We start from the raw sequence: 27,329 nt of genomic DNA, 5'->3' as shown, positions 1-27,329 counted from the left end.
AAGAAGAAAGCTGTCAACATTCCCACCATAGAAGGCCATTCCTTCTGGTTTCAGTCATAAATCCAGTATTGTTTAAATTACATTTTTTTATCAAAATGGCTTTGTGTTGCAAATTGACACCACAGCGAATGTGAGAGGGTGATCTTGAACTGCATGACTGTATTAAAAGACGGAAGCATATGATATGCCAGCGCTTGTTTTAATAATGCAACATAATAGGAAATTGACGACGTTTTCTCCCCTGTCCATTCTCGGAGGACCAACTTGCCTTGATATTTATTGTTTTTTTCATATTTACAGATCACTTTCAGTTTCAAAAAGAAGGGGGATGATAGATAAGCACTTTAGGAATTTGAATCCACCACTATCTCATTTTTCACGAAAAAAGGTTTTTTGACCATTTTTGTGGTCTCCTGTAAAGTTGATGCGGCCGCGATGTGGAGGGTTTACTCGCGTCGGGTCACATATGTTCTTATGTTCATATTGCAAGATAATTAAATAGATCAACAGTGTAAAAGATTTATTCTTTTGATACAAACTCTTACATCTTTGAAGTTTTATGTCATCAGCACCAGGAGACTCCTGGTAAAATGCATTACTTAAGAGCAAGATGACAAATGTGTTTGGTACTACTACGGTTCAAAACTTTATTCCAAAATAATGGCAGTTTCCTCTTCTGTCCTCCCTTTCCTCCTCTCTTTCGCATGAATGACTTCGCTGGCTTGCTGCTGTATTTAGCACTATTTATTTGCTCTGTATCATGGATGGGTTTGAAATTCAGCAAGCAAATTTAGTGGTTTACTGTGGGTTAACTAGCTATACCTGCTTGCTGTCCATTTTGTGTTTAATAATCATCAGTTGTTTTAAACATAACAGACAATGACCCAAAATGTATCAAGTAGTACAGCAAAGAAATTATCTAGCCAAATAATGATTAGCTAGCCATTATATTATATGTGCAGTTGCCAAGCAAGCATAATCTGCTTTGCTAATTAGCTAGCAAACTTTCAAGTAATCAGCAGTATTAATAATAATAACTAGCTAGGCAGGGCCCAGCATTCACAGGGACTGTTTTTCTCTAGGTGCTATTCAAAACATTTTTAAATTATACTGCAAGCTAAATATAATGAAGTACCCACTATCTTCACCACCTGACACCAAAACAATTCATTCTGGGGGATTTACCAAGATTTATCTCCTTATCCACAATTTAAAAAAAAATCCCAGCATTTGTTGGGTGGCAGGTGTTAATTTCCCACCATGTTCGAGGTTACAGGAAGAAACTGTGGAGGTGAAGCTGAAATTTGAGAGACATATTGGTGACTGTTGTTTTTGTGCAACTGTTTGGAGCGTATAAATCTCTTTTCTTGTCAGAGACCAGTAGAGAGCCGTGTTAGGGCTTTTAGTGATTTTGGTCATTTTTTGGTCAAGTTTTTGCCAGGACTTCAGTAGATAGTGACTGTTTGAGCCCTGTGATGACCATAAGTGCCAGGTCTTTTAGTGTAGCTATTTATATTTGTTGGCACTCATGAGCCTGCTTTTTGGAGTCACGTTTCCTCCTTAGTACCTGAAGCCGAGAGTTGGACTATTGCTTCTGTGCCATCATTTTAATAAAATTTAGCTAAACTTCAAAACCACTGATGTGGCTTTTTTGGCTGCAGAGACCAGAAGACCAAGCTGACCCCAGAAGAAATCCCAAGAGTTGATGAGTAAATTCAGCTTGGCTCTCCTGGCTAGGAGGTCTGCGTCTGCCATATTTGGGTTTGTCTGTTTAATTTCATACACTCACACAAAACACAATTAGGTTCGGCTAGTTATTTCCCCTTTTACACCCATTTAGCATCATTTGTTTTTGAGCTGGGGTAGCTGGTCATAACAGGTTGCCTTCGGCTCTGAGTGACAAAAAACACATTCATTTCCCTTGCATAACAAAGATTTACTGCATATATCTCATACACATTCATTGGCAAATGCTTGTTGTTGATATATTGCATCTTTACAGTGCAGACTTTTAAATAGCAGGCTTTTGAAATCACACAACTATTGCTGGCTTGAAAAACAATGTACTCACATTGTTGTCATCAAAGCTGCCTTACTTGTGGGGGTCAGTATTGAAAGCTAAACTTTAGTCTTAACTAGTTAGCTTGATCGCATGCTATCCAGAATTTTAACGAATTACCTTTCTAGCTTTGTAGGATAACTTCTATCAAATTCAACACTTTTTTATGATCTACTATTTAAACATTGCTAGCTTGCCAGCTTGCTAATGTGTAATTAGCAATAAGTTAAAGTCATTAGCTACCTGACTAGTTAGCCAGCTACGGGGGCATCACTTACACAAATTGTAATTACAGTTAAAGGTGTCCTGCTGACCAACACAATATAATTCAGAAGATTAATATTATGCGATTAATATTGTGATGTCCAACTGTTAAATTCAGCAGGTTGTTCGTTAACTTGTAGTTTTTCATATAGAGCATTCCAGACCACAGGACATAAATTAGGCACAAGGATGCTATGAAAACTATGTCATTTACCACTGGAGGTACCCTTGAAGTACTTCACTTCTCTCCCTCAGCCCTCATCTTTGCCATGTGTTCCTCTCACCACAAAGTAATATGGGACAGTCTTGGTCCTCCTCTCTAGCCCACTGTGGCCCTCAGAATGAAGTGACACAGGTCATCTCATCTGCAAGCTCCTCCTCGTCACGACTCCTGATTGGCTCCTCATCGCTGTACAGGGGCCCCATGTCGGGATGGTTCAGGAAACTCCCCCCACCCCCTCCACGGTTCAGCAGGTCACTGGCCGCACTTTCCATCTCATCAATGGTCATGTGACAGGCATCAGCGATCTCTCTCTTGGCAAAGGCCACAAATTTGGGATCCTTAGCATAGAGCCCCAATCCCTCTGAAATCAGGACCTGTGGAGGGGGGGAGGAGACCATAGCATGAGTAATCTGCCACCTATGCCCCCCCCCCCCCACACACAATTATTGAAACTACCAGTACACAGAGTCTGTGTGACATGCAGCTTCACCATGTCATCAATATTTCCATAATGTATACAGTACAGCCTTGAAAACCCAAACATGTTGGGACCATGGTGGGTCTCTGGCATCTCTGAAATGTTCATAACTCTGAATGACACCAAAAACACATCCATTTCCCTTGCATAACAAAGATTTACTGTTTATAATCTCACACATGTGCAACAGCGAGTTTGCAGACCAGCTTACTTATAAAACAGCCACATGAAAACAGAACATTCAGTAATTTTAACAGCCTCAAAGAACATTTGAAATGCAAAATTCAGCCGATCGCTAAAACACAAAAAATAGGCTTCGAAAACCTTTGAAAACCCAACTCGCAAAAATGGGATGCCTGTGTATATGCGTCCAATTGTGGAACTGCAATAGACTGAAATACAGAACACCTGTTCAAAATTAAAACTTACTGCACAAACCAACAGTTGTCTGTCCCCATATCTTCATCCAAATGTAGCCTAACATCAGTAGACCTACTAAATTAGGCTAAAATTGTCTTTAACAGAGATGGTTTTTAAACCTTAGTAGCCACATAGTGCTAGCCTTAAAATCTCCCTGTGTCTGGGTTTGCTGTTGCATACAAAAGCTTTACCTGTACCATAACAACTGGGCTGATTATAAGGATAGCTACCCTTGGCTCTTACCTCCTACCTCAGCTTTTCACACAGTGCAAAAGATTTGAACTTGATTTTATCATTGTCCTTTTCAATATCAGAAATGGTAGCTTTCCCTGTGTTACACTCTACTACTATGGTGCTAAGTCATATCCCTCTCTCCAGTTTTGTTATCATTTCAAATTTTGTTTTCAATGACACTGTAACTTGTTTAAATTTAGTTATCACTTTGAATCATCGTTGATTGCATAATTCTGGTTTCATACCCGTTCGGTTGACTGAGGTGTTTGTAATTCTGTAGTTTGGAGATTTGAGTCTCTTCTGCATTACATTACTAATGTTCCCCTGTTGTGTGCTATGACAGTAATGTTTCCATGCCATGCATCTTTAAAAGCAGACTTTCTTACCGCCTCCACCAGGCTGTCGGCACTGCCCCTCTTGTCGCTGTAATGGGGGCGGAGCTGGGTGGGTACTCTTAGGGTGGTATATGCCCGATAGGGTTGGGGGGCATCAGTCCCTCCAGTTCCTGTGTACCAGCCTGGCTGGGAGGATGCTGAGAGGCTGCCACCACTCATCTTCTTCTCCCCCCAAATGCCCAAACCTCCACCCACTGTCCCCTCCTCCTCCACCAGAATGAGAGGGGCATAAAGCAAATGGCCACGTCGAGGACAAGGGTTTGCCCAGGAAGCACAGGAACTGCTGCTACTCCGCCGTGAGTCATAACTGCTATATGTCTGCAATACAGAGAAAGGAAGGGAGGGAGAGGGTTACAGTTACTTGATACACTACCATTTGTCATATGTGCAGGGTATTAACTTATCACTTGTAAAGTGTGCTGGCATGTTGTCTTAAATGCAGGGTATTAGTGTTTTATAACATGTGCAGTGTGTTGTCTACTGCAATGGTTCTTAAACTTCAGTGAATGCTTGCACTCCCCATAGCACCCCCTTCAACTTTGCAACTTTCTAACATAAGGTGAAATCTTGATATACACCATACATGCATAATCTTTGATCAAAAACAACCTGCATGGATTCAGTGAGGCCTTCAATGTAATAGGTACATTCCCGCCTGGAGAAATGGTCATTGCATATATTTTTATTTCCTGCCTATTGCGTTCCCAAACACAGATGGTTAATGAGCAAGGTAAAATATTTTTAAAAATACTGCTACACATCTCATCTCCACCACTGGTCTTGGAATGTTGCTAAAGTATAATATTTCTATATTGCATTTTTGTTTCACACATAGGTATAGCAAACACTATAAACACTTTTATAAATTTCTGAATAGGAGTAATTTCATTATAAAAATGTATAAACCAGAACACAAAAGATGCAATTTACTTTTTGAAATCCAAACAGGAAGATTCCAGGTGCAACAAGTAAAGGGTAGCAGCCAAAAGATGTATTAGCAAATGTACTCAACAACAGAAAAGCAACAATTGGAGGCATAAAGCAATTAGAAGGCATCCTCGTAACTGCCTTTCGGGTCCTGTTGCCTGCTGCTTTCCCGATCTTCCTCCAAAAGGGCCTTCTTCCTGTCTGTGCCTTAACTTATTTAGTTAACTGTTATCACTTGTGTGTATTTAGTCTAGTCATGTGTTTTGTGTTCTTTATAAGCCCTGCCTGTTCCTTTGTTCAGTGCTCAGTCTTGAGCTACCTTGCTGTATGTGCTTTTCTGTGCCCCAAGTTTGCTTGTTTCTAGTCACTAGTAAAGATTCTTTGTCTTTTAAAACCTGTGGTTTTTGCATCTCTGCAATGATCTTTTGGTCTCTGCATTTTGATTCCTCCTGCTTAACTGTTACATATGTTACTTGGAATAATCAATGATAAAGGTATGTGTAATTCTAAATCATTCTAGTAAAACATATTCCCTTTGTTAAACATGTTACACCTACATTTTACATGTAACAGGAAAGCCCATTTCTAAGAGCGCTCCACCAGTTTCCTTGTATTTGGTTGGGCTTCATATTCAAAAGTCAAACATCTCTGAGCATAAGACACTTTGCAGGTATTGTTTTTTTTACAAAGCAGGTTAAGCTGCATTAAATGTACTGAGCTTGATATTTATGCTGCTTGGATATCTGCTGCTACTAATCCTTACCATGGCATTCTTCTTAATATTTGGCAACTGATTTGATAGAAGCAGTGTCAATGTGGTCACAAGTTTTTTTCACTGTATTGGACTCTATCAGGTTCTTTGTAAAAAAGTCAATGATCTATCTTTTTAAGTAAAGGGCAACATTAGGCTAGTATCCTATGTTGACTGATCTTCTGCAATACTGATTATGCATTTCAAACAGCCATTGCTGCTGGCACCATTATTAGGCCAATCATAATCCAAAATGTTCATTTTTAAGATGTAGAACATGTGTAGAGAGTGTAGTACATTTTTATTACTTTCAGCTCTAGAGTCAGAAGAACACAACCCCACTGGAAAAACTGCGCTACTGTCTTATGCAACGCCCTCGTTTCTACATGTTTGGATGGATGCAGTACACAGTATATAGTGAGCAAGCAAGCTAGATACAGGAAGGGTAGTGCTTCTAGCATACTGGTAATCTACTGGTGGTTTGTGTTAGTTTGTAGAAGATATTACAAAGGTAGCTACCTAGATCATGACTCAACAAAGGAACCCCCCCCCCCCACCTCACTGGTCTATTATGCAGGGTGTTACCTGTGTGCGGGCTCGACATGGGGGCGAGTTCTGATGGTACGTGCCAGGAATGGGGAGGTCATCACTGCTGCCCTGACGTTGCAGACACTGAATATTAAAGGCAGGCTTACGCCCTGAAATAGTATGACCCACAGAGACACAAATGAGACTGATGCTCCACAGCTATGGAACTACTTGATCAGAGGCATTGTAAAATTTTACATGGGTAAATTTCATATCATTTATTCATATAGGTAGATTTACCATATAGGTAAATCATGCTTAACAAAGAATTCTAAGGGGCTCAGTGGTTAAAACCAACGGCTTGAGTGCATGTGGAGCTCGACAGCCCAGATTTGATATCAGCTGTAGCAACAGCTGATGTGGCTGGGAGTCCACAGCAGCGGAATAAGCTAGCCTTGTTCTACCAGGGAAAAGGGTGGGTAGGTCAGATAGTGTGTGGTCATCTCATTGCACCCACAAATTGCTTGGATGACGTCAGAAGAGTAGTGCCAATCCTCTTATGAGAGCCCACTCCACTGTAGTGCGCTATGTCACTCAACTATGTGTGAGTGTATTGGAGGATTGCATCTGTCTCACCTCAGTACTCCTGCCCAAATGAGATTGCTGTGTTGAAACAAGGCTAGTATACAATTGGCTGTTACAGAATATGGTTGCATGAAAGGGGAAAAAGTATAAAAAATAAAAGCATTCTTGCAGTAATCTCATGCAACTACAATTTGACTAAAGTCATGCAATATACAATTGAATACCTTAAGAACCTTAAGTAATCATTACATTACATGCTTTTAGCAAACCCTCTTATCCAGAGCGACTTCCAGCACAAAAGAACAGGGTGTTGCTCTATTCCACCATTGAAGGATCAGTACAGACAGGGAACGTGACTGAAAAGAGCAACCCTGTCAGGTCGGGACAGTCTGTTGCCCTATAGATGCAGATTGCAACGATCTTGAGGGAATGTAGGGTTTGAAGAGTGGTCATAGGTATGAGGGGGCTGTCCCATTCACTGTCCTGTATGCCAGCACCAAGGTTTTGAACTTGATGGGAGTGATAACAGGAAGCCAGTGAAGTGAGATGAGGAGGGGAGTAACTTGACTATGTTTAGGGAGATTATAGACAAGTCATGCAGCAGCAATACAGAATCCATATTCTGTGTTGAAATACACCCTCACAATCCAACAAACAGGACATTCACATGCATTCACACAAATCCAAAGGAGAAAAAGCTTCTGTGTTACCAGTGGGTGTAGCTGGAAGGAGGCGTCGCCGAGCCATCCGTCGACCTTCACCATAACCATTGCCATAGTGATTACCATAGAGAGAATGGCCAGGGGACTGTGACTGATACATGTTGTCACGGTGTCCATGGTACAATGGGGGGCTGTCTGGATACAAATGTCTGAGAAAGAGGGTGGGGGTGCAAGGGAGGGAAAAAGACAGAAATTCAAGATTTGTTCAAGATGTAGAAATTCTGCAGAAATGGTGTAGGGGGAAACGATCACATAATTAAGTTAAAACTGGTGTGCAATAAACTAGACAAAATAAATTTTTAAAAAGGTGCAAACAGAGCAGAATGAATGAATGTCTAATTCCAACATTGTTCAATATCTGTCTCTCAATGACAGAAATGCTTGTCCTTCACTACGCAGACCACCTGGTCCTGCTCACTCCCACTGGACAAGGGCTATGGTATAACCTGGCTCGAGAAATACTGCCAGCACGGTGCTGGTTTTGTCCTATATTCCTATGGAGGTGATTAAAACTTTCCTTCAAGCGAGGAGGGGAATCCACAATAAGTGGTAATGGACGATGGTCCCCAGTTTCTTTCAACTGCCATTGTAGAATAGGGCCACATGTTTCTGTCTTTGTCTGTGTCTTTGTCTTTGCGCACCACCCCCACCTCTCACAGGCACTTTGTTTACAACCCAGTTGAAACCTGCCCAAACCGGTCCTGCTGGTCCCCTTATCAGCAGGACCCCCACAGGTAACCCGAGGCACAGGCGCACCCCCTAGGACAGCCCCCAGGTCACCATTTGCCCTGTCCGTATCCTTTGGCCACCATTGAGAACCTCAACAGGGCCAAGGATACGGGACAATATAAAGTAGCGGTGACCTCCCTCACCTCAGTACCAGACCAATACCTGAGAGGTGAAGAACTGGGGAGACCAAGGCCTTGGGGACCAAGCATTGCATTGTTATTGTGTGCGTCTGTGCCAAAGTAAGTAGTATGCCTAAGTTCAACTGGTTGTAATACAATTGCCTGTAGAGAGAGAAGGGTGTGTGTGCATGTTAATTAAGATAGTGTTTGTCCTTGATGTATAAATGTTTCCATAGCCATACCCATTAATGCAGTCAAAGCCTGTAAGTCCCATACAATGTTATCATAGTGCAATGTACTTTGCAACACTGCTTGAATGCCTGTTTGTATAACGTGCATAAAGGTTAAATGTATGTTTATAATTGCTGTTATAGCACTATTATGTGGCATTGTATATTGCACATTCGCGATGTAACCATCAGTCCTGATTTATTCTTCCTGCTTATTCCTTGCAGGAAACCACACACACCCACATCCACCCATTCCAAAATCCCCAATAAACAACTGAACTCAGAACCTGACTCCTGTGTCCTGACCAACACCCCACTGTGACAGCAATTTAGCCTGAACCTAGTTACGGGTGAAACTGCCCCCTCAGTTTCAGCCATTGCCGAATTCCTCACAGAGAGTGGAATAAGGCATCTGCGTGTTTACTCTCCCCAGTGTAAGGGGTTGGTGGAACGCTGGAACAGTGCTTAAAGAGTATATTCTATATAACTGTGGAACACATTTGAAATGATAGAAACAGACAGTGACTGACTTTCTGCAGAACTATGACACAACAGGTGTTTCCCCATCTGAACTGCTGCACCATGGGAGAATGCAAACCAAAGTGGATATATTTTCCTTGTGGGAGCTCAAGTGACAAATGCCTTAATGTAAGAGAAACTGTGTAGCACAAACAAAATACGGCAAAATTTATGGAAGCAAAAGTTTTCATATTCAACACAGGAGACTGGGTCAGAGTCAAAAGACCTGATCATATTCAGAAACAGACTCCAAAATTCATTTCACCCATGTCCTTCCAAAAGAAAATTTGTATTTTGCTAATTTCAGTTAAACATTCTCATTGTGCTTGCACACATATGTGTATATCTTTGCCTTAACCTTATTGCAGTGTGGCTTGTGAAAACTTACTGCTGTGTCAAACTTACAGTATACTGCAGGTAGTGAAGGTTTCTGTGTTATAATTAAGTTTTCATTCCTGGTTACAGGTAATTCAATTTTCAGGTTGCGGAGAATGTTGTATTTGTGCCTCACCTGTCATGGATGGATACCAAATATATAAAGAGGCACTCTGGTGCCATTTTAGTTAAGTTTGAAGGAAGCAATTGCAGTTGTATAACTTCCATGTTCTCCTGATACATTGTGCCACTATTAAATGTTCCAATCCTACTTTATTTTCACCATAAGTACGAATACCGCACATACTTTACAGAGATGGATGGTAAAACACAGCTAATGTTAACTCTCTGTGTCTGATGATGACACATAAGACATGTAAGATATTTTCCCTTTTGATTTGAGTTGTGCAGTTGCTGAGACCTTTTCAATTGAGACACCATAGAAAAAGACAGGGCCAAACATGGTATGAATGAATCCATTTGAGAAAGGTCTCGTCCTCCTTGGAAAGATAACGACGCATGTAAAAATGAGTGAGATGACCCAGCGCTCTAAGAAACTGGTGCAGACTAAACAAAAGTATCAGATAACCTTATACTACACTGTGTCAGGGATATGGCTGCTCCTTCCCGGGATGGCTACAAGATGGCCTCATAACCTCCTAATGCCTTTCATCTGTGTTAATTAGTTATTGGTTTCACCTGTTTTCTGTTATTTAACTCCTGCCCTTTGCCCATATATTTGCTCTGTGTGTGTGTTTGCTTTGTGTGTGTGAACTCTTATATTTAGCCTGTTTTGTTTCTCCAGTGAAAAATAACTATTTTCTTTGACTCAAACCTCTGAGTGATGCTGACTGATGTCTGCATATGGATTCTGTCTTGCTCCTTAGCTAGCTTCCTAGCTAAGCTAACATGAATTACTCAGTAACAATTTGAAAAGCCTTATTCAGCAAGTTGGCCAACAGTTAGCATAACTATCAGTAATTAATTCTAGGATATAGCTAGCCATATGGTAGGCAGTTATGTTAGCCATTAAAGGATATGGCAGTTGTAAATTATAGCCTATCCATGTTCCTGGTCAACCAGCTAATATTAAGTTAAAGACAAAAAGTTACCTACATTAAATTAGCTACTTTTTATCAATGCTAACCAGTGTTTTATTAATGTTGGCTAATTACTACTTGGTTACTAGCTGACTAACTAATGTTACTTGATTAGCTAGCTAATGTCACTGAGAGCTGAACTTGAGGTGTGAAAAAAGATCCAATCTGGCTGTGACTGTGAGGCGTGGCACCTATGTACAGCGACAACATGTGAGAAGAGAGCACAGAGAAGGCCAGACAGTTTGCCTAATTTACTACAGATGTTGCTTATCTGAAGATAGTGTTAAACAGCTATGGGTAAAAGTAAAATCAATTATAATACTTTGCCAAGTGTGGTACCATGGCATTACTAGGATTCTCAGATATATGCATGGTTGGCACTAGGCCTAACATTAGTCTCTGAATGTAACATGTTAGCATATCAGGCAGCCAAGTTGTTACCAAATGTTAACTACAGTTACTATTTACAACTGTTAAAGCAAATGTTAGGGCGTTGGTGTTATTTGATGGCACTAGCTAACTTAGCTAGCTCATGTTACAAGTTACATTAGTCTTGTGGCTATAATGCCAACTTCTTTTTCTGTGTGAGGCCAACCAATCTCGCAGCAGATGTGATACGCAGAGAAAGTCAAGTGTGGGAGCAGCTAGATAGCTCAATGCATAATGACTTTGTTGTTGTGATATGACTTTAAAAAGTCTAAGGACAGTGTGTCAGGCGGTTGTTGTGACTATCAATCTTCACACACTGGAATGGGCATTTCAAACCCACTGGACCCATTCCTTCAAAGTGCTGAATACAGAGAATGAAGATGACAATGACTATCAGGGCATGACAGATGAAGTGATTTCTTGTATCTGCAGGGAGCATCCTGAAATTGCAGAGAAAACCAGTTTCCTGGGACCTCCAATTTGAGGAAAAAAACTTTCAGAAAGTACAATGAAAGTAGGCAGCATAAAGAGCGCACAGCACATGATCAAACTGCAGCCATGAAAACATGGCAATTTTGAGATATCCTCATAATGTCCCAAAATCAACAAAGATGCAATCCTTGTTTAGCATTGCCTATGCATGTGCAAAAAACCAAGCCTTTCCCTAATTATGAACTGTTATGCAGTGTTCAGGAAAAGAATGGACTTGATTTGGGAGCTATCTACTTGATTAGAATAGCAGGTACTTGGCTTTGTTGAATCATTGCTCAATTGCAATTGCAAATAGTCTTGAAAGAAGAGGTGAAACAGGCTAGATATGTTTGTGTTTTAGCTGACTCATCCACTGATAAGTCTGTTGTTGAGGAAGAATCAATTTTTAAGATTTGTTGTCAATAATATCCCTGTTACCAATCAGTCTGGAGGATCTTAAGAGTGCTGATGCTCTCTGTATCCTACAACTTATTAACTCTATCTTTGAAAGTGTCAACCTCCCCCTTGAAAAATTGTCAGACAGAAGCCAAGCACTATATCTGGTCAGCTGTAACTCCATGATAATGATGAGTTTAAAGGCTGGTGTAACCACAAGGATGAAAAAAAGCAATGCCATGAATCATACCTATTCATTATGTAAACCACAATTTAGAACTAGGCATTTTAGATACAGTGGAAGAGTGCAGGTAACTTATGGAGTTTGTACTATTTCTTACGAGTAGTGGGACCTTAAAAAGGAGACAGGGCTTAAAAAGTATGCTTCTTGACAGATTTAGGAAAGATGGGTTTGCTCCAAATTAAGAGCAATGGCAGCACTCAGAACTCATTTTTGACAACTCTTGTTCATTTGGAACATAGGAGTAACAGTACAAATGTGGAGGAAGCTGCCAGGGCAAAGACAAGTCCACAGCATAAACTAGATTTGTACATTTTCTTTGCATGTTATTTCGTAATTGAAATAACAAAGGGGTTGATAATACTTCATAAGCAAAATTACCTCCTACCAGAAATAATAGTAAATCCTCATCTCCTCAAGGAGTCTTTATTGTTTTGGCTGAGAATGATGGCATAGCCATTGACTCATTTAATGCATGTTTCAACAGAGAAATAAAGGTATACACTGATACCATGGCAACTGTGTGAAATTGCCAGTTTAGTATGCTAACTACACAGAAAATCTTCATTCTAACCTTTAAGAAACTTGTAAATTGTTCATGTGAGTAGCTTGAGGAAAGGTTTGATTGTTCTAACAATGCCCCTGTATCATATTTCCACATTTTAATTCAAAGAAATGGCCATATGAGATAGAAGTGCTAAGACGATATGGGAAAGAAGATATAGGACTCAATTGTGAGAGTGTAAACTTACGAAAAGCCATGTCAAAGACCATAGATTCTCTCCATTGATAATTTTATATACAGCGTTTCTTAAAAAAATACAGACAATGGCATACTCAAGATAACCAAGATCCTCCTCTGTCTAAGTTCAAGCAATGCTGAAAGGGGTGAAGGGGGTAAAAATAACTGAGAGAAGAAAATGTCAGTTGATTGAAATATGTACTGATGCTCCAGATTTGGAAGATTTTGATCCAGATCCCTACATTGACCACTGGCTCATATCAGCCAAGGGGTCAAGGCACCTGAAAACAGTGGCGGATTTAGGTGTGAGTGACATGGGCAGCCGCCCAGGGCGGCATCTTGCCGGGGGCGGCATGGGGCGCCCGCACAAAAAAAAGTCGGAATGGTGACATTTGCACGATCGGTTTTCTATCGCTCATTTACATGTCACGTCAATGATATCATGTCACCGTGTGGGTCAATTAACCTTTTCAGAGTGGGCTCCCTGATTCTAGTTTGTGAGCTAGGCAGGCTACTGGGGAGGGGGGCGGGGCAGAGCCAGCCCTGACCAGTTTTCAATTCAATTCAATTCATTTTTATTTGTATAGCGCTTTTTACAACACAAGTTGTCACAAAGCAGCTTTACATTGTTCCCAGGCCTGAGACCCCCTGAGAGCAAGCCTAAGGCAACAGTGGCAAGGAAAAACTGCCTATCAGGAAGAAACCTTGAGCAGAACCGGGCTCATAGGGGGGGCCCATCTGCTTCTGGCCAGCACTGGGCAGATAGAGTTACAGACAAGTTATGCAATGTACTTTAAGACATTTATGATTGACAGACAATAACAGCAGAGTTTTTATAAGAATGTCTCCTAGGATGTCCGGTTCTTGGAACGCAGTTGGCTTTGATGGGCAGGGCAGCGAGGTAGCAGGACTGGAAAACGGGATGAGACGCTTGGGCTGGGCTACAGCTCCGGACAGGAGCCCGGAGCAGGGATAGGAAGCAAACAGAAAACAGTGGTTAGTGGATGATAAGAATGTCAGGGATGTAGAACAGAGAGGCAGGAGAGGAGGGGCAGAGAAAAAGGTGTGCAATAAGGAAAGACCCCGGCAGGCTAACATTATGGCAGCATACCTAGGGGATGGGAGGCAAGGGACCGGCATAGTCATGAAGGCGACCCTAAGACAGTCAACACCAGATCACGGCAAAGGGTCCATGAAAGCAATGACCACTTAGTCCACCAGAGACTCTATGATCCACGCCAGCACCAGGCCATGTCCCTCAGCTGAAGGATTTACTATATAGGTATGTTTTGAGCCTAGACTTAAAGGTGGAGAGAGAGTCTGTTCCCCGAATCACGGAGAGTAAGCTGTTCCACAGGAGAGGGGCTTGATAGGAAAAGGCTCTACCGCCTACAGTAGTTTTGCCCACTCTTGGAATGGTGAGAAGCCCGGCATTTTGGGAGCGAAGGGCTCTCTGCGGAAGATATGGGTGAAGAAGGTCCTTAAGATAGGGGGGGGCAAGCGCATTTAAAGCCTTAAATGTGAGTAAGAGTATTTTAAAAATGATCCGGTATTTAATAGGTAGCCAATGGAGAGAAGCCAGAACTGGGTGATGTGCTCAAAGCGTTTAGTTTTACTTAAGATTCGAGCAGCTGCATTTTGCACCAGCTGAAGGGGTTTTAATGAGATGTTTGCACATCCTGACAAGAGGGCATTACAGTAGTCTAATCTGGATGTTACAAAGGCGTGGATTAGTTTTTCAGCGTCGTTAATTGATACGATTTTCCTGATTTTAGCAATATTTCTCAGATGGAAGAAGGCAGTCCTAGAGGTGTTAGTTATGTGAGTTTCAAAGGAGAGCTCGGGATCAATAACAACACCAAGGTCTTTGATGGCTGCACTTGGGGCAAGGGAGACACCATCAAGGTCCAGTGTAAAATGAGTGAGTTTGCTTCTGATTGAATTTTGGCCTATGACCAATATTTCGGTTTTGTCCGGGTTAAGGAGGAGAAAGTTTCGGGCCATCCAATTCTTTACATCTGTTAGGCAGGCCTCCATGTTTGAAATATTCAGAGGGACATCGGGTTTGACTGATATGTATAACTGAGTGTCATCCGCGTAACAGTGGAAAGTAATGTCATGTTTACGGATGATATCGCCAAGAGGTAACATGTATAATGAGAAGAGCAGAGGTCCAAGCACAGATCCTTGAGGTATACCATATCTTACTCTGGAACGAGCGGAGGATTCGTTGTTAATGGAGACAAACTGATATCGTTCTGATAGATAAGACCTAAACCAAGATAGGGCCTGTCCACTTATGCCAACCAGGTTTTCGAGGCGGTCAAGGAGGATACAATGATCGATGGTATCAAAGGCTGCACTTAGGTCTAGCAGCACAAGAAGAGAGAAACAGCCATTGTCACAGGAGAGTAGAAGGTCGTTGAGCACTTTCAGGAGAGCGGTTTCCGTACTGTGGTGAGGCCTAAATCCGGACTGGAAAACTTCCAAAATGTTGTTAGAGTGTAAAAAGGCACAGAGTTGCTTTTTCCAGAATTTTTGAGAGGAATGGAAGGCTCGAGATGGGCCTATAGTTTGACAGGTCATTGGGATCAAGATTAGGCTTTTTCAGAATAGGCTTGATAACTGCTACTTTGAAGGGCTGAGGTACGTGTCCAGACATAAGAGAGGCGTTGATAAGATTTAATAGCGGTGTGCCAATTGCAGGCAGTAGCTGTTTTAGGAAGCCAGTTGGTATGGGGTCAGGTTGGCTGGTAGAGTTATTAGATGAATTGATAAAAGAAGAAAAGTCGCTAAATTCAATGGGTATAAAAGAGTCAAAGCGCGAGGCGGGCCTAATAGACATGCCTACATAATCTGGAACGGGACTGGCCAGGGGGGAGCCAGAAGTTGATGAGAATTTTTGTATTGTGTCTCTCATCTTTAAGATTTTACTATCAAACAAGTTCATGAAGTCATTGCTACTATAAATTGCTGGTATGGTAGGGTTAACTGATGCAGGACTCTTGGTTAATGTGGCGATAGTGCTAAACAGGTACCTAGGATTGTCCTTGTTTCTCTCAATAAGAGTAGAGAAATATTTGGATCTGGTAGCTGTGAGGGCATGCTTGTAAGTTAGGAGACTTTCCTTCCACGCCAGGAGAAAAACCTGTAATTTGGTGGAGCACCATTTTCTTTCGAGTTTTTGCATAGCTTGTTTGAGAGCACAAGTATGGCCGTTATACCAAGGTGCTAGCTTCTTGTCTGTGATATTCTTCCTTTTGAGGGGAGCAACGGCATCCAGAGTTTTACGCAAAGTAGAGTCGATACTGTCCGCGAGTATATTAATTTTAGTTGAGCTAGGGTTTGAACATAAACTAGAGGAGATGTCGTTGTGCAGGTAGTATGATCTAGGGAACTCGTTGATAAAGGCATTTGCTGTAAGAGAGCAAAACGTGCGCCTGGAAGAAAATCTAGGCTCCGAGTATGTGAAGCACGTTAGTGGTAAATTGAAAGAGATGAGATAGTGGTCAGATAACACAGGATTGTGTGGCATAATTTCCACCTGGTTAATGTCTGCTCCATATGTGAGGACCAAATCAAGAGTATGGTTGCGGTAATGTGTGGGTTTGTCCACAGCTTGATAGAGTCCAATGGGTTCGATGATGGACAAAAATGCTGTTCTGAACGGGTCATGTTCATTATCCATATGCACATTAAAGTCGCCTACTATTACAGCTTTTTTCTGTATTGACAACCAGGTCAGATAAAAAATTGGCAAATTCCGATAAGAAAACACTGTAAGGGCCAGGTGGCCTGTAAACTATTACAAGGGTAAATAGCTGAAATGCAGTCTTGTCAGGATGTGCAAAGCTAAGTACTAATAGTTCAAATGAATGGAAGTTGTAGCCAGGTTTAAGGGTGGCCCAGAGTTTGGAGCTGTGTACAGCAGCAGCGCCGCCACCTCTACCAGTAGGTCGAGGGACCTGGTGATTACAGTAACTGGGAGGAGTTTATTCGTTGACAGCAACAAAGTCATTAGGTTTAAGCCATGTTTCAGTCAGGCATAAGATATCAAACTGGTGATCAGTAATCAATTCGTTTATTAATAAAGCTTTAGGTTGTAGCGATCTGATATTTATTAACCCAATCTTAAGGACCATTTGTCTACAGGTAGTACTTTCAGGTTTGTCAGACTCAATTTTTATCAAATTATCAGCACAAATACTGGATGTTTTTAAGAAGTTTGGGACGGAGGGTCGTGGAACAGACACTGTCTCTATGGGATTTTTAAGTGGTGGTTCCAGGGAAAAAGCAGACATCTGTGTAGGACAGAAAGTCTGCTGCCTGGCCTTGGCCCTGATAAGTCAAGGTTTAGAGGAATTCAGACTATGATCCATGTTTCTAGAGATGATAGCTGCACCCTCCCTCGAGGGGTGGATGCCATCTCGTTTTAAAAGACCAGGCCTCCCCCAAAACTTGTGCCAATTATCTATAAAACCCACGTTGTTAGAGGGGCACCACTCAGACAACCAACGATTAAGTGACGTTAATCTGCTAGAGATCTCGTCACCGCGCCGCATGGGGATGGGGCCAGAGAAAATTACTGAATCCGACATTTGTTTAGCGATCCTGCACACCGATTTAATAGTTAACTTTTGTTACTTCCGATTGTCTCATGCGAACATCGTTAGCGCCGACGTGAATAACAATTTTTGAGTATTTTGCTTTACTTTTACCTTTAGCTTTAGCCAGCACTTTCAAATTGGCTTCAATGTCGGAAGCTCTGGCTCCAGGAATGCAATTGACTATGGTCGTTGGTGTCTCCACGTTCACGTTTCTAAGAATAGAATCGCCAATAATCAGGGCTCTTTTAACAGGCTTCTCAGCAGGTGTGTTACTGAAGGGGGAGAACCTGTTGGTTGGTGGTGCACCGGGGGCTTGCGCTTGCGTCTATTTTCCCGAACCGTAACCCACTCGCCTTGCTGCAAAGGCTCTGCCGGGGTTGAACTAGGGGAAAGGCTAATTGACGCATCCGGTACTGAAAAGGATTCGATAAACTTTTTGCTTGCTTTAATCTCGTATAAGGTGCGGATGCGTGCTTCTAATTCTGCTACCTTCTCCGTCAACCCTAGGTGTGCCCTAGGCAAGATTTTAGCTGGTGCCCCTTGCATCACAGCCAATTCCACCACCACGGTTAATTGAGGTTTTAAACTATTCTTTATGGTCAGAACATGACAAACACTTGCCAAACAGCAGAACATTTCAGAACAAATCTGGGTTAGAACAATTATAATGATAAAATGTTTTTTCAACATCAAAATATGCATGAGTAAGATTAAGTAAGATCCTTTTTTAGTCCTTTTTCCTCAACAAAATCAATATCTTAATAGAAAAGTGCTGCGGTGTGATACAGCACACCTGTAAGATGGCACAGACTGCAAAGTTTAAAAGTGTTTTAAAGGATAATGTCAATAAATAGACAAAGAAATCTTAATTCTGGTCAGCATGCCAAACCCTTTGTACAGAGGGGCTGAAACATTTTTTAAGTGTTTTAGCTGACAATGTAAACAAAATAAACAGACAAAAGAAAAATCTCAACTGTGGTCAGTATCTTCTGTACAAGTTTTAAACAAGCAAAGCCATTACCCTACACGTTACGGGCAAGAAAGAGAAGTCTGTCTACAGTCTCAGGTTTTAAAGCTGCCCTCTGACAGCTCATAAGCTTCTTGAATCCCTCATTTTCGTTGACACAAAGACATTGCATTTGTGATGTCTTTGTGTCTTTTCGTTTTTTTGTCGTAAGGCACGTGCTGGAAAATGCTGATATGCTGCTCTTTTTTTGTCGAATTGTAAATAGCCAAAATATCTCCACACTACTGAAGCTGAGTGACCTTTCTTGTCGACAATGTCTTCGTCCTTCGAGCTGGTCGTGGGCACTGCTTTTTCTTCGGTGTTGCTCATTTTGCTTATTTTACTTATTTCGCTCCAACTACAAGCCTGTCAGCCACTGTGTCTGTAAACAATACTTTGTGCTGGCCTGAATACCTCTCACCTTGCAACCTAACCTGCGCAATGCATACCTCTATTCCTGCGACATGGTTGGCAGTTTGTGATTCATTTCTGTGCATGCTATCTAAGCATGCAAATCAATTATACCGAACATTTATCGAACATTTGTTAGATTTCTTTCGAGTAAAATTATATCACAATAATTATTATCATTTTATTGCCCAGCCCTACTTACAACTATTAATTACAAAAGGAGATGAAAAAGGAAAAGCATTTTAATTGACTATCACAAGCAGGGCTAACGTTGGCTAACTAGACTAAGATGTCAATAAAAATGTATGCCTGATTTCTTGAGGCAGACAGTAGATGGTTCATGCAGCACACTTAAAAGAAAAAGTGTATTTCTCAAAATTATGTCGTAGATTATTTCCCAAACACCTGAAGAGTCTTTCCAACTTTCCCTATTGAAGTTAAGGTGGAAGTAACTGACATTAACTCTAGCTATTTATTAAATTAGCGAACGTTACTATTGTCCAAAGTAAGCCAGCTACACTCTGCTCCAACGATAACTACTATACAATAGATAAACTATTCATTCATCACATTGCCTCTGTCTGCTTCCCGTTTTTCCTCTTCTTGTTTTATTTTTCTTCCCTGAGCACCAGAGGGCTTTGGTCTTTTTGACGTGATATATTTGAATTAGGCTACTGATGTTAATCCTACCACATTTCAAGGTCAGTGTCACTTCGTGATGAGCAGTTCGTGAACGAACGAATCCTTTTGAACAAATCTTTGAGGTGTACTGAATCCCTAGTCAAAAAGATTCGTTCCTTCCTCTTTGCAAACATGCGTGCTGACTAGCTGGCATATCAGCTATAACTCTCCCTCCAGTGGATATTAGATATGCGGTCTGTCCATGAAGCAGCCTATCACAAAACAGCAGTACGCTCATGACAACAACTAGCCAATGGCTGAAATGCTAAAACTCTTGAAGCACCTCCCACTGGCCATCTCGGCACAGCTGACGATGTGGGACAATGCAAAAGATCCGGTGACTACGAAGACTCTAAACTCCACCTACTGACCTGAGGAACTGTTGACAAGTTCCTCAGTTCACCTGTTCGTTCGGACTCCAAAGATTCACTGACTGTGAAAACCTGGTGACTATGTGTTGCCAGAATCGCTAGTTCTCAGTATAGCAGGCTTGGGCTGCATCCGCCATTGACTGTGATGATGCAAAAGGAATCAGAGCACTTCTGTGACATTATTATAGGAATTAAAAACAATATTAAATATTATTTTGCTCATCTATCTGCAATATTATTTTATATTTTTATTTTTAGCAGTAGCATATTTTAGGTGTGCACAATGTATCGCAGTTCTTGTTTATCACAACTGCAATTTTACGCAGGCTATGATGTATTTAATGTCGACATCACATTTCCTTTTAACGTGAATTATTAAAGTCCTTATTAATAAATACTGACAAATCAACATAATAGGCTACAAAAGCCTATGCATCACATTTGTAGCGTACTATGTCTACATTAACAACAAATAAAAATACGACATCACTGACTATGCCTACAAGTATATTAAAATGTTTGGGCTTGGTTAATTCAAAACTTGTAAAACAAAGTTTTTCTCTTCGGATATAAGCGTGGCTCTTTTTTCCTCAGTGCTTTTTTAGTTTTAGCAAATGACATGTACTTTGGCTATTTTACGCGTTAAAATGAGGGGTTCTATTAACTCCCTAAAGACGAAGTATACTTTGCGGTTGCATGATTGTTTGAATAGCATGGTGCAGTTTCACGTAATGAATATTACGATTTAATTATGATTAATTTCATTGACATTTGGTTTCACACGTGCTGTTTTGCTGCAGAGCAGGCTAATAATGGACATGATGTTTGGAACAATGTAGAGTAACTTTTAAAATGCAATAAAACTATTTACAGATTCATGTATGCCGCCCAATCGGATATGAAAATGAATGAATCAGTGAGTCAAAGATTCGAAACATTTTACTGAACTGAACGAAAGGAACCGAATCACTAAAAAGAATCGTTTTGAACACCAGTAGTGTCACTCATAGTTGCGATAACTCGCCCATCCCCCCGCAATCAGGTAAGTCTAAGGAGACCCACAAAATAGGCTATGTAGTTGTGTTGTTGTGGGCTTTTTTAGTAATATTTCAAAATAATAGTATTAAAATAGCATTAGTAAAAAATAGTAAAAGTTAAAATTTTAGATTTTTTTCTTCCCTCATTTGGGGCGCCCCTAGCATTCACCTATACCGCCTATGGCACGGGCCGGCTCTTGGGCGGGGGTAGGTTGACCTCAGGTCTTCCCACTGGAAGCCCGAGGTAGGGGGAGCGGGGGAATAGCACACCTCTAACTTTATACAGTACTATTGCAATTAGTAAAATTAGTCACGCTGCGAAATGCTACCAAATAAACCACAATTCATTCATAATACTGTGAATATATAGTTTCACAGACATATTATTGCATTTTTTTCTGGTTTGTGTGAAATCGTTACTGTAAGAATAATATAAAACCAGCCTGTACACCACCAAGGTGAATTGGTTTAGTCTTGACTCTTGGTTGACAGTTTTGGGGGATGGGTAATGTATTGATGCTCGAGTGCTAAATCAACACAAATGGATAAGAAAAGATCTAAGCCATCAGGTGCCCAGTTTAGGAAAAAGAGGAAAGAAGAAGAGGAGAAACGGGCAAAAGATAAAGGTATGTAGCTATGTCATCTCTTTATGAGTACAATATTACACATGTAATGAAATAGGCTAGTGTAACACTTATGTTTGTTAGCCTATGTTGCTATGTTGCTTGCTATACTGTTACACATAGGGTGACAATATTCTGTTTTCTGTCCAACTAGCTTACATAACATTGGATATAATTTCACACCGTTTCATCATGATAATGTGTGTAGCCTGCAGCAAAACGATTACAACCTAACTGGCACATTATTGATTTGGTTAACTTTCATTGAGATGACATCATAAAGGTTTTCTGTGATTGTATTGACTAGGTCCTGAGCTCAGTAAGGGGAATTTCCAATGCTGTAGGCTAACTTAAAAGACGTTTGTATTATGCTGATATTTTGTATCTTCTGTTGAGTCGTTTGGGGTGTCTTATGCCTAGAATTAGCTAAGGAGGATGTATGAAAGTTTGATAAATTGTGCATGTATATTTAGCAATAGGGTAATAGTGTAATAATTTGATTCTCTTTTTTATCTGTATTTATATATGTGGCGTAAAGCCTTAGGTAGCGGGTCACAGGTAGCCAAGCCGTTACGTCACTTCCTGAGATCTGGTTAACTAGTGTTGTTGCCGACAGGCTAGGGGCACTTTGCCTTTCGCTCAACTGGCAACGATGCTGGCCTTAAGGGGTTGGCAGTGAGCAGTGAGAACCCAGGTTCAAAACTTGCTCGTTCGCTGACTCACGTAACATCTATTTAAAACACACAACGCAGTCTAGACCCTTTACATATACTACAACTTGTTTCTACGCTATATGGACAAAAGTATTCAGAGGCCTGACTGTTACACCAACAGGGACTGTAATGACATTGTATTCAAATACATATACTTTAATATGGAGTTGGTCCCCCTTTTGCAGCTATAACAGCTTCCACTCGTCTTGGAAGGCCTCCGGACGGCGCTTCAGGTCAATCAAGTCCCACACCACCAGACTAACCAATAGCTTCTTCCCCTGGGCCATACGGACTGCTAACAAACACTGACACCCCCCCCCCCCAACCCTCTACCTCAATACAACTGTGCAATTCCACTGTGCACTTTAAGTAGTTTTTAAAAGGCCATATTATTGCACAAGTTTTTCTTTATTTCTTTTTATTTACAATGTGTCTTCTTTTTGAATTTGTATTTTATTGTATTTATTGTATATTTTGTATATTTTTTTCTATGTGGTGTGCCTTATTTGTATTGTGTTTATATAAATGTTCCACAGTGCGCTGTTGTTGCAGACCACCCACAATTTCGTTGTACCCCCACTGTGCAATGACAATAAAGTCTATTCTCATTCTGATTCTGAACCACCCAATAACGCTCTAGCAACCAAATCATATACCTTAGCAACCATCTAGCAACGCCCTTGTAACCATCCAGCCACAACCTAGAAACCGCTTAGCAACATCATAGCAACCACCTAGCAACCAACGAGCAGCACACTAGCAACCACTTAGCCACTTCCTAGCGATCGTCTCATGTACGTTACCATGTTTTCGCTGCCGGGTTGCAAGCCCACTCTGCATTTTCTTCAGGAACTGCACTTTTCTATTTGTGTTGTTCCAAATGCCTGAATAAAAATTAGTTAGTGCAGAATGGTGCTTTTTTTTGGTGGGGCGGGGGTGGCGCTGAAGGGGGGGGTTCGCCCAGGGCGCCATGCAAGCTAGAACTGCATGTACTTGACATGTATCTTCCCAAGCCAAGCCTGTGGCATTCAATCCAGATTTAATTGTCGAGTTTTTAGTAACTGACAGTGAAGAATTTTAGGATTTGAATAAATGCTATGTGGACTATTTGAAAACAAGTCATTAAAAGACTGGTGAAAGTGTGTTTTCTTTTGATTTCAGATTCATTCAGGGTACACCTCGACAGTCATTGTAGTTCATTTGAAATTGACTCATAATCATGAATTCACCTTGACTCGCATACATAAATGAGCTACCATATAAATCCAAGATTTGCCTACACCTACGAACAAACAGCCGGCTGCTGCTAACTTCTGCTATAAATATACTATCTAGCTAGCTAGAAGCATTGCTTAAATTGCGATTTTACCCATCATAAATTGCCTATGTTCACTGCCAAACTAGGATTACATGTTCCAATCCTAGCAACTTTTTTTCTTTTTGATAAGATCAGGGATTTCTGTTATGATGAAGCAAAAGACATTACATGCCCTGCACCATATCCTGTACCAAAAACAAAGCAGGCCCTCAAGCAAGGGTGTAGGTTTGGCTTGAAAGTTGGTAGGGACAACTGGGTGGGGTGGAATGTGTAGGAGGGAGGTAAACCAGAAGGTATAATATGGTTCATTTTGTAAACAAACTACAGTAGAGATCTGACGGGGACAACAATTAAAGCAATACATCATAGGGTCTTGGTTCTATTCTAAATGCTACTGAATATGTTATATTCTGAATGGTGTTATTACATAGGATCTAATCTATCAGATTTACTTACTTGGAGAGATCAATAATAGTGTAAAAGGAGGCATTAATGTTGGTGTGCTTCAAACATTTTCCTATCTTTGCAAGAACATTTTAAACAACTTTCTTTACTCATATCTTGAAAAAAAATATCACAGAATAAAATTTTGTAAATGTGTCGTGGAAAAAAATATTATATAAGCAACACCTTCCTGATAATGACTTCCGCTTGCTGTAAAATGCCATCATGTGTTCAAAGGTTACCTTATCTCTACCTTAATCAAAGGTAGATGGGATCAGGCATTTTAAGGGGGTGTTTAGGAAAGCACTCACAGAGGACAGAGTTGAGGGTGTCAAAAAGGATGGGTTTACTGAACAATATATGCATAAAAATATATACAAAAAAGGAAACCAGAGACTCTCTGTGCTGCTCTATGATGCTGCTGCCACCCTCAGTGGACTGTGTTTCTATGCTTGTGGCATAATGATAAAATTATATAAAGTCTTCATTGGCCCTTCATTAATTAGGCCATCTAAAGTATATTTTTATTAGCTAATCATGTTTAATAACATTACTATACAGCTGGGAATCTCCTACTCACAGACTGGCGTTTGGTGAAAAACCAATGTGAACCAACGAAAAATGTGATGTCCATTTTTCTTTTCATTTTTGTCGTATTTAGTCAAAGCTCAGACATGACTGATAAACACACATACACACGTGGACACAAAAAATTATTGTCAGGGAAGTACATTAACTTTACATTCCTGTTTTATCAAACAACCTTTACCTACTTTTTCATATTTGCTCACAAAAATAGGCTGGTGAATTAATGTTAGCTAGCTATCTTAACATTATCCTCTGCACATCCTGAACAGAACTTGACCAACAAAAACGTTTTCCATTTAGCTAGCGTTCACACGTAGCATCTTTTTTTGATGAAAAATGCTGGCCAGAGCATTTTTCAAGTAAAAAATAACACCGGCAGCGTTTTTTTCCAAAAAGCAGTTGAGTACAACAGTAGCATGTACAGTAGCATGTTGTTAGCGATCTAGCTGGCTATACATTGTTGCAGAGCTGATGTTAGGTAACAGGCTAGTTTTGCTAACAACAAGCAGTAAACACAAACACTTTACAGAAACTCCTATGATCCGTCCAATTTGACTCCAAACGGCATCTTTATGATGAATGTTATGATACTGTTTAACTGTCATGTTGTGCAGTTCACTGTGCTCAGAAACTAGCACAATTAACTTCTCCACCGCTACCTTCTGCATCTCCGCCTGTGATTGGTCAGCTGTCAAAAAAGCGCTTGACGTAGGGCGTTTTTTTCTGAGAAGTTGAACTTTTTTCAATTGAAAAATACCCTGAGCTGCAGAAAAAAACACCCTGAGCTGCAGAAAAAAATGCTGGCGACAGCGTTAAAAAAACGCTCAGGACATTTTTGAAAACACAGTCTACTCCATAGGATTATTATGTAAAATAGATGCTGACAGCTTCAAAAAAGACGCTACGTGTGAACACAGCCTAAGTCACTGTATAATATTATACGATACAAACAAGCATGAAATTGGTTTATTTAAGGGAGACCATCATACGAACTGGGATTAAAGTTTAAAAAAAAACACTAATGGAGTAGCTTGCTAAGTTAACTAGCTACCTAGATAGCAAGCTTATGCCCATATAGACATTCCTATAGCTTACTCATGATGAGAACGAAAGCAGTCTGTTATGTTTTTTTTCTAACCTTTTTACAGTCAGCGAGAAGACTTTCTCTTAGATTATAACCAAACTACGTACTCTTCATCCATCATCTGTCTCCCTCAACAGCTAGTACACTGACTGACGAGGTGTTGAGCCTACCATCCATACCAAAATCTATGCCTATGCCCTCAGGATGTAAACCCTACCTACACTAATGAGCCAAAACATTATGACCACTCACAGGTGAACTGAATAAAGTTGATCATCTCCAAAAAAGGGCACATGTCAAGGTCTGGGTAGATTAGATGGTAAGCAAACAATCAGTTCTCGTAGTCAATGTGTTGGATGCAGGAGAAATGGGCAGGAGTAAACCTGAGCAACCTTGACAAGGGCCAAATTGTTATGGCCAGATGACTGGGTCAGAGCATCTCTGAAACGGCAAGGCTTGTGAGGTACTCCCGGTCAGTAGTGGTGAGTACCTACCGACAGTGGTCTGAAGAGGGACAAACCACAAACCGGCGACAGGGTGTTGGGCACCCAAGGCTCATCGATGCGCGAGGGCAACAAGGGCTATCCCATCTGGTACGAACCGACAGAAGGTCTACTGTGGCACAAGTCACGGAAAATTTTAATGATGGTTATGGGAGGAATGTGTCACAACACACAGTGCATCACACCTCTCTGCGTATGGGGCTGCGTAGCCACAGACCGGTCGGAGTGCCCGTGATGACGCCTGTTCACTGTCGAACACTACCTACAATGGGCACGCGAGCATCGGAACTGGACCTTGGAGCAGTGGAAGAAGGTCGTCTGGTGCAATGAGTCCCATTTTCTTTTAGATCACGTGGAGTGGATGTCCATGTACATGTGCGCCATTTACCGGGGGAACTGATGGTACCAAGATGCACTGTGGGAAGACGACAGGCCAGTGGAGGGAGTGTGATGCTCTGGGCAATGTTCTGCTGGGAAACCCTGGGTCTAGCCATTCATGTGGACGTCAATTTGACACTCCACCTACCTAAACATTGTTGCAGACCAGGTACACCCCTTCATGGCAATGATATTCCCTGGTGGCAGTGGCCTCTTTCAGCAGGATAATGCGCCCTGCCACACTGCACATATTGTTCGGGAATGGTTTGAGGAACATGAAGTGTTCAATGTGATGCCCTGGCCTCCAAATTCTCCAGATCTCAATCCGAATGAGCATCTGTGGGATGTCCTGGACCGACAAGTCCAATCCACGGCGCAACTTACAGGACTTGAAGGATCTGCTGCTAATGTTTTGGTGCCAGATACCACAGGACACCTTCAGGGGTCTTGTGGAGTCCATGCCTCGGCGGGTTGGCACTGTTTTGGCGGAGGATCAACAGCATATTAGGCAGGTGGTTTTATTGTTTTGGCTCATCAGTGTATATCAGAGGTGTAATGATGTAGAAGACATGGCATGCCATGCATCAAAAACAACCCAGGATGGTTGGTTTACTAGTTTTAGTTTGGA

The 27,329-nt window shown here is 41.2% G+C and overlaps 1 protein-coding gene across 1 annotated transcript in view; it reads right to left on the bottom strand.

Moving 5' to 3' along the window:
* Nucleotides 1-1,088: 1,088 nt before the first annotated feature.
* The window catches only part of LOC118780465 (voltage-dependent L-type calcium channel subunit alpha-1F-like), a 28,493-nt gene continuing 2,252 nt past the window's right edge, over nucleotides 1,089-27,329 (bottom strand). Inside the window, exons 3-6 of the mRNA XM_036532958.1 lie at nucleotides 7,575-7,735; nucleotides 6,337-6,449; nucleotides 4,065-4,391; nucleotides 1,089-2,920 (exon numbers count right to left, since the gene is read on the bottom strand). Coding sequence (XP_036388851.1) covers nucleotides 2,660-2,920; nucleotides 4,065-4,391; nucleotides 6,337-6,449; nucleotides 7,575-7,735 — 862 coding nt within the window. The 3' untranslated portion in view covers nucleotides 1,089-2,659. The remainder of the gene's footprint in view (nucleotides 2,921-4,064; nucleotides 4,392-6,336; nucleotides 6,450-7,574; nucleotides 7,736-27,329) is intronic.

The sequence above is a fragment of the Megalops cyprinoides genome, chromosome 7 (assembly GCF_013368585.1).
Source record: "Megalops cyprinoides isolate fMegCyp1 chromosome 7, fMegCyp1.pri, whole genome shotgun sequence".
NCBI classification, from domain to species: Eukaryota; Metazoa; Chordata; class Actinopteri; order Elopiformes; family Megalopidae; genus Megalops; species Megalops cyprinoides.
Note: the sequence above shows the minus strand (reverse complement) of the source record. Positions and strands in the feature narration are given on the sequence as shown.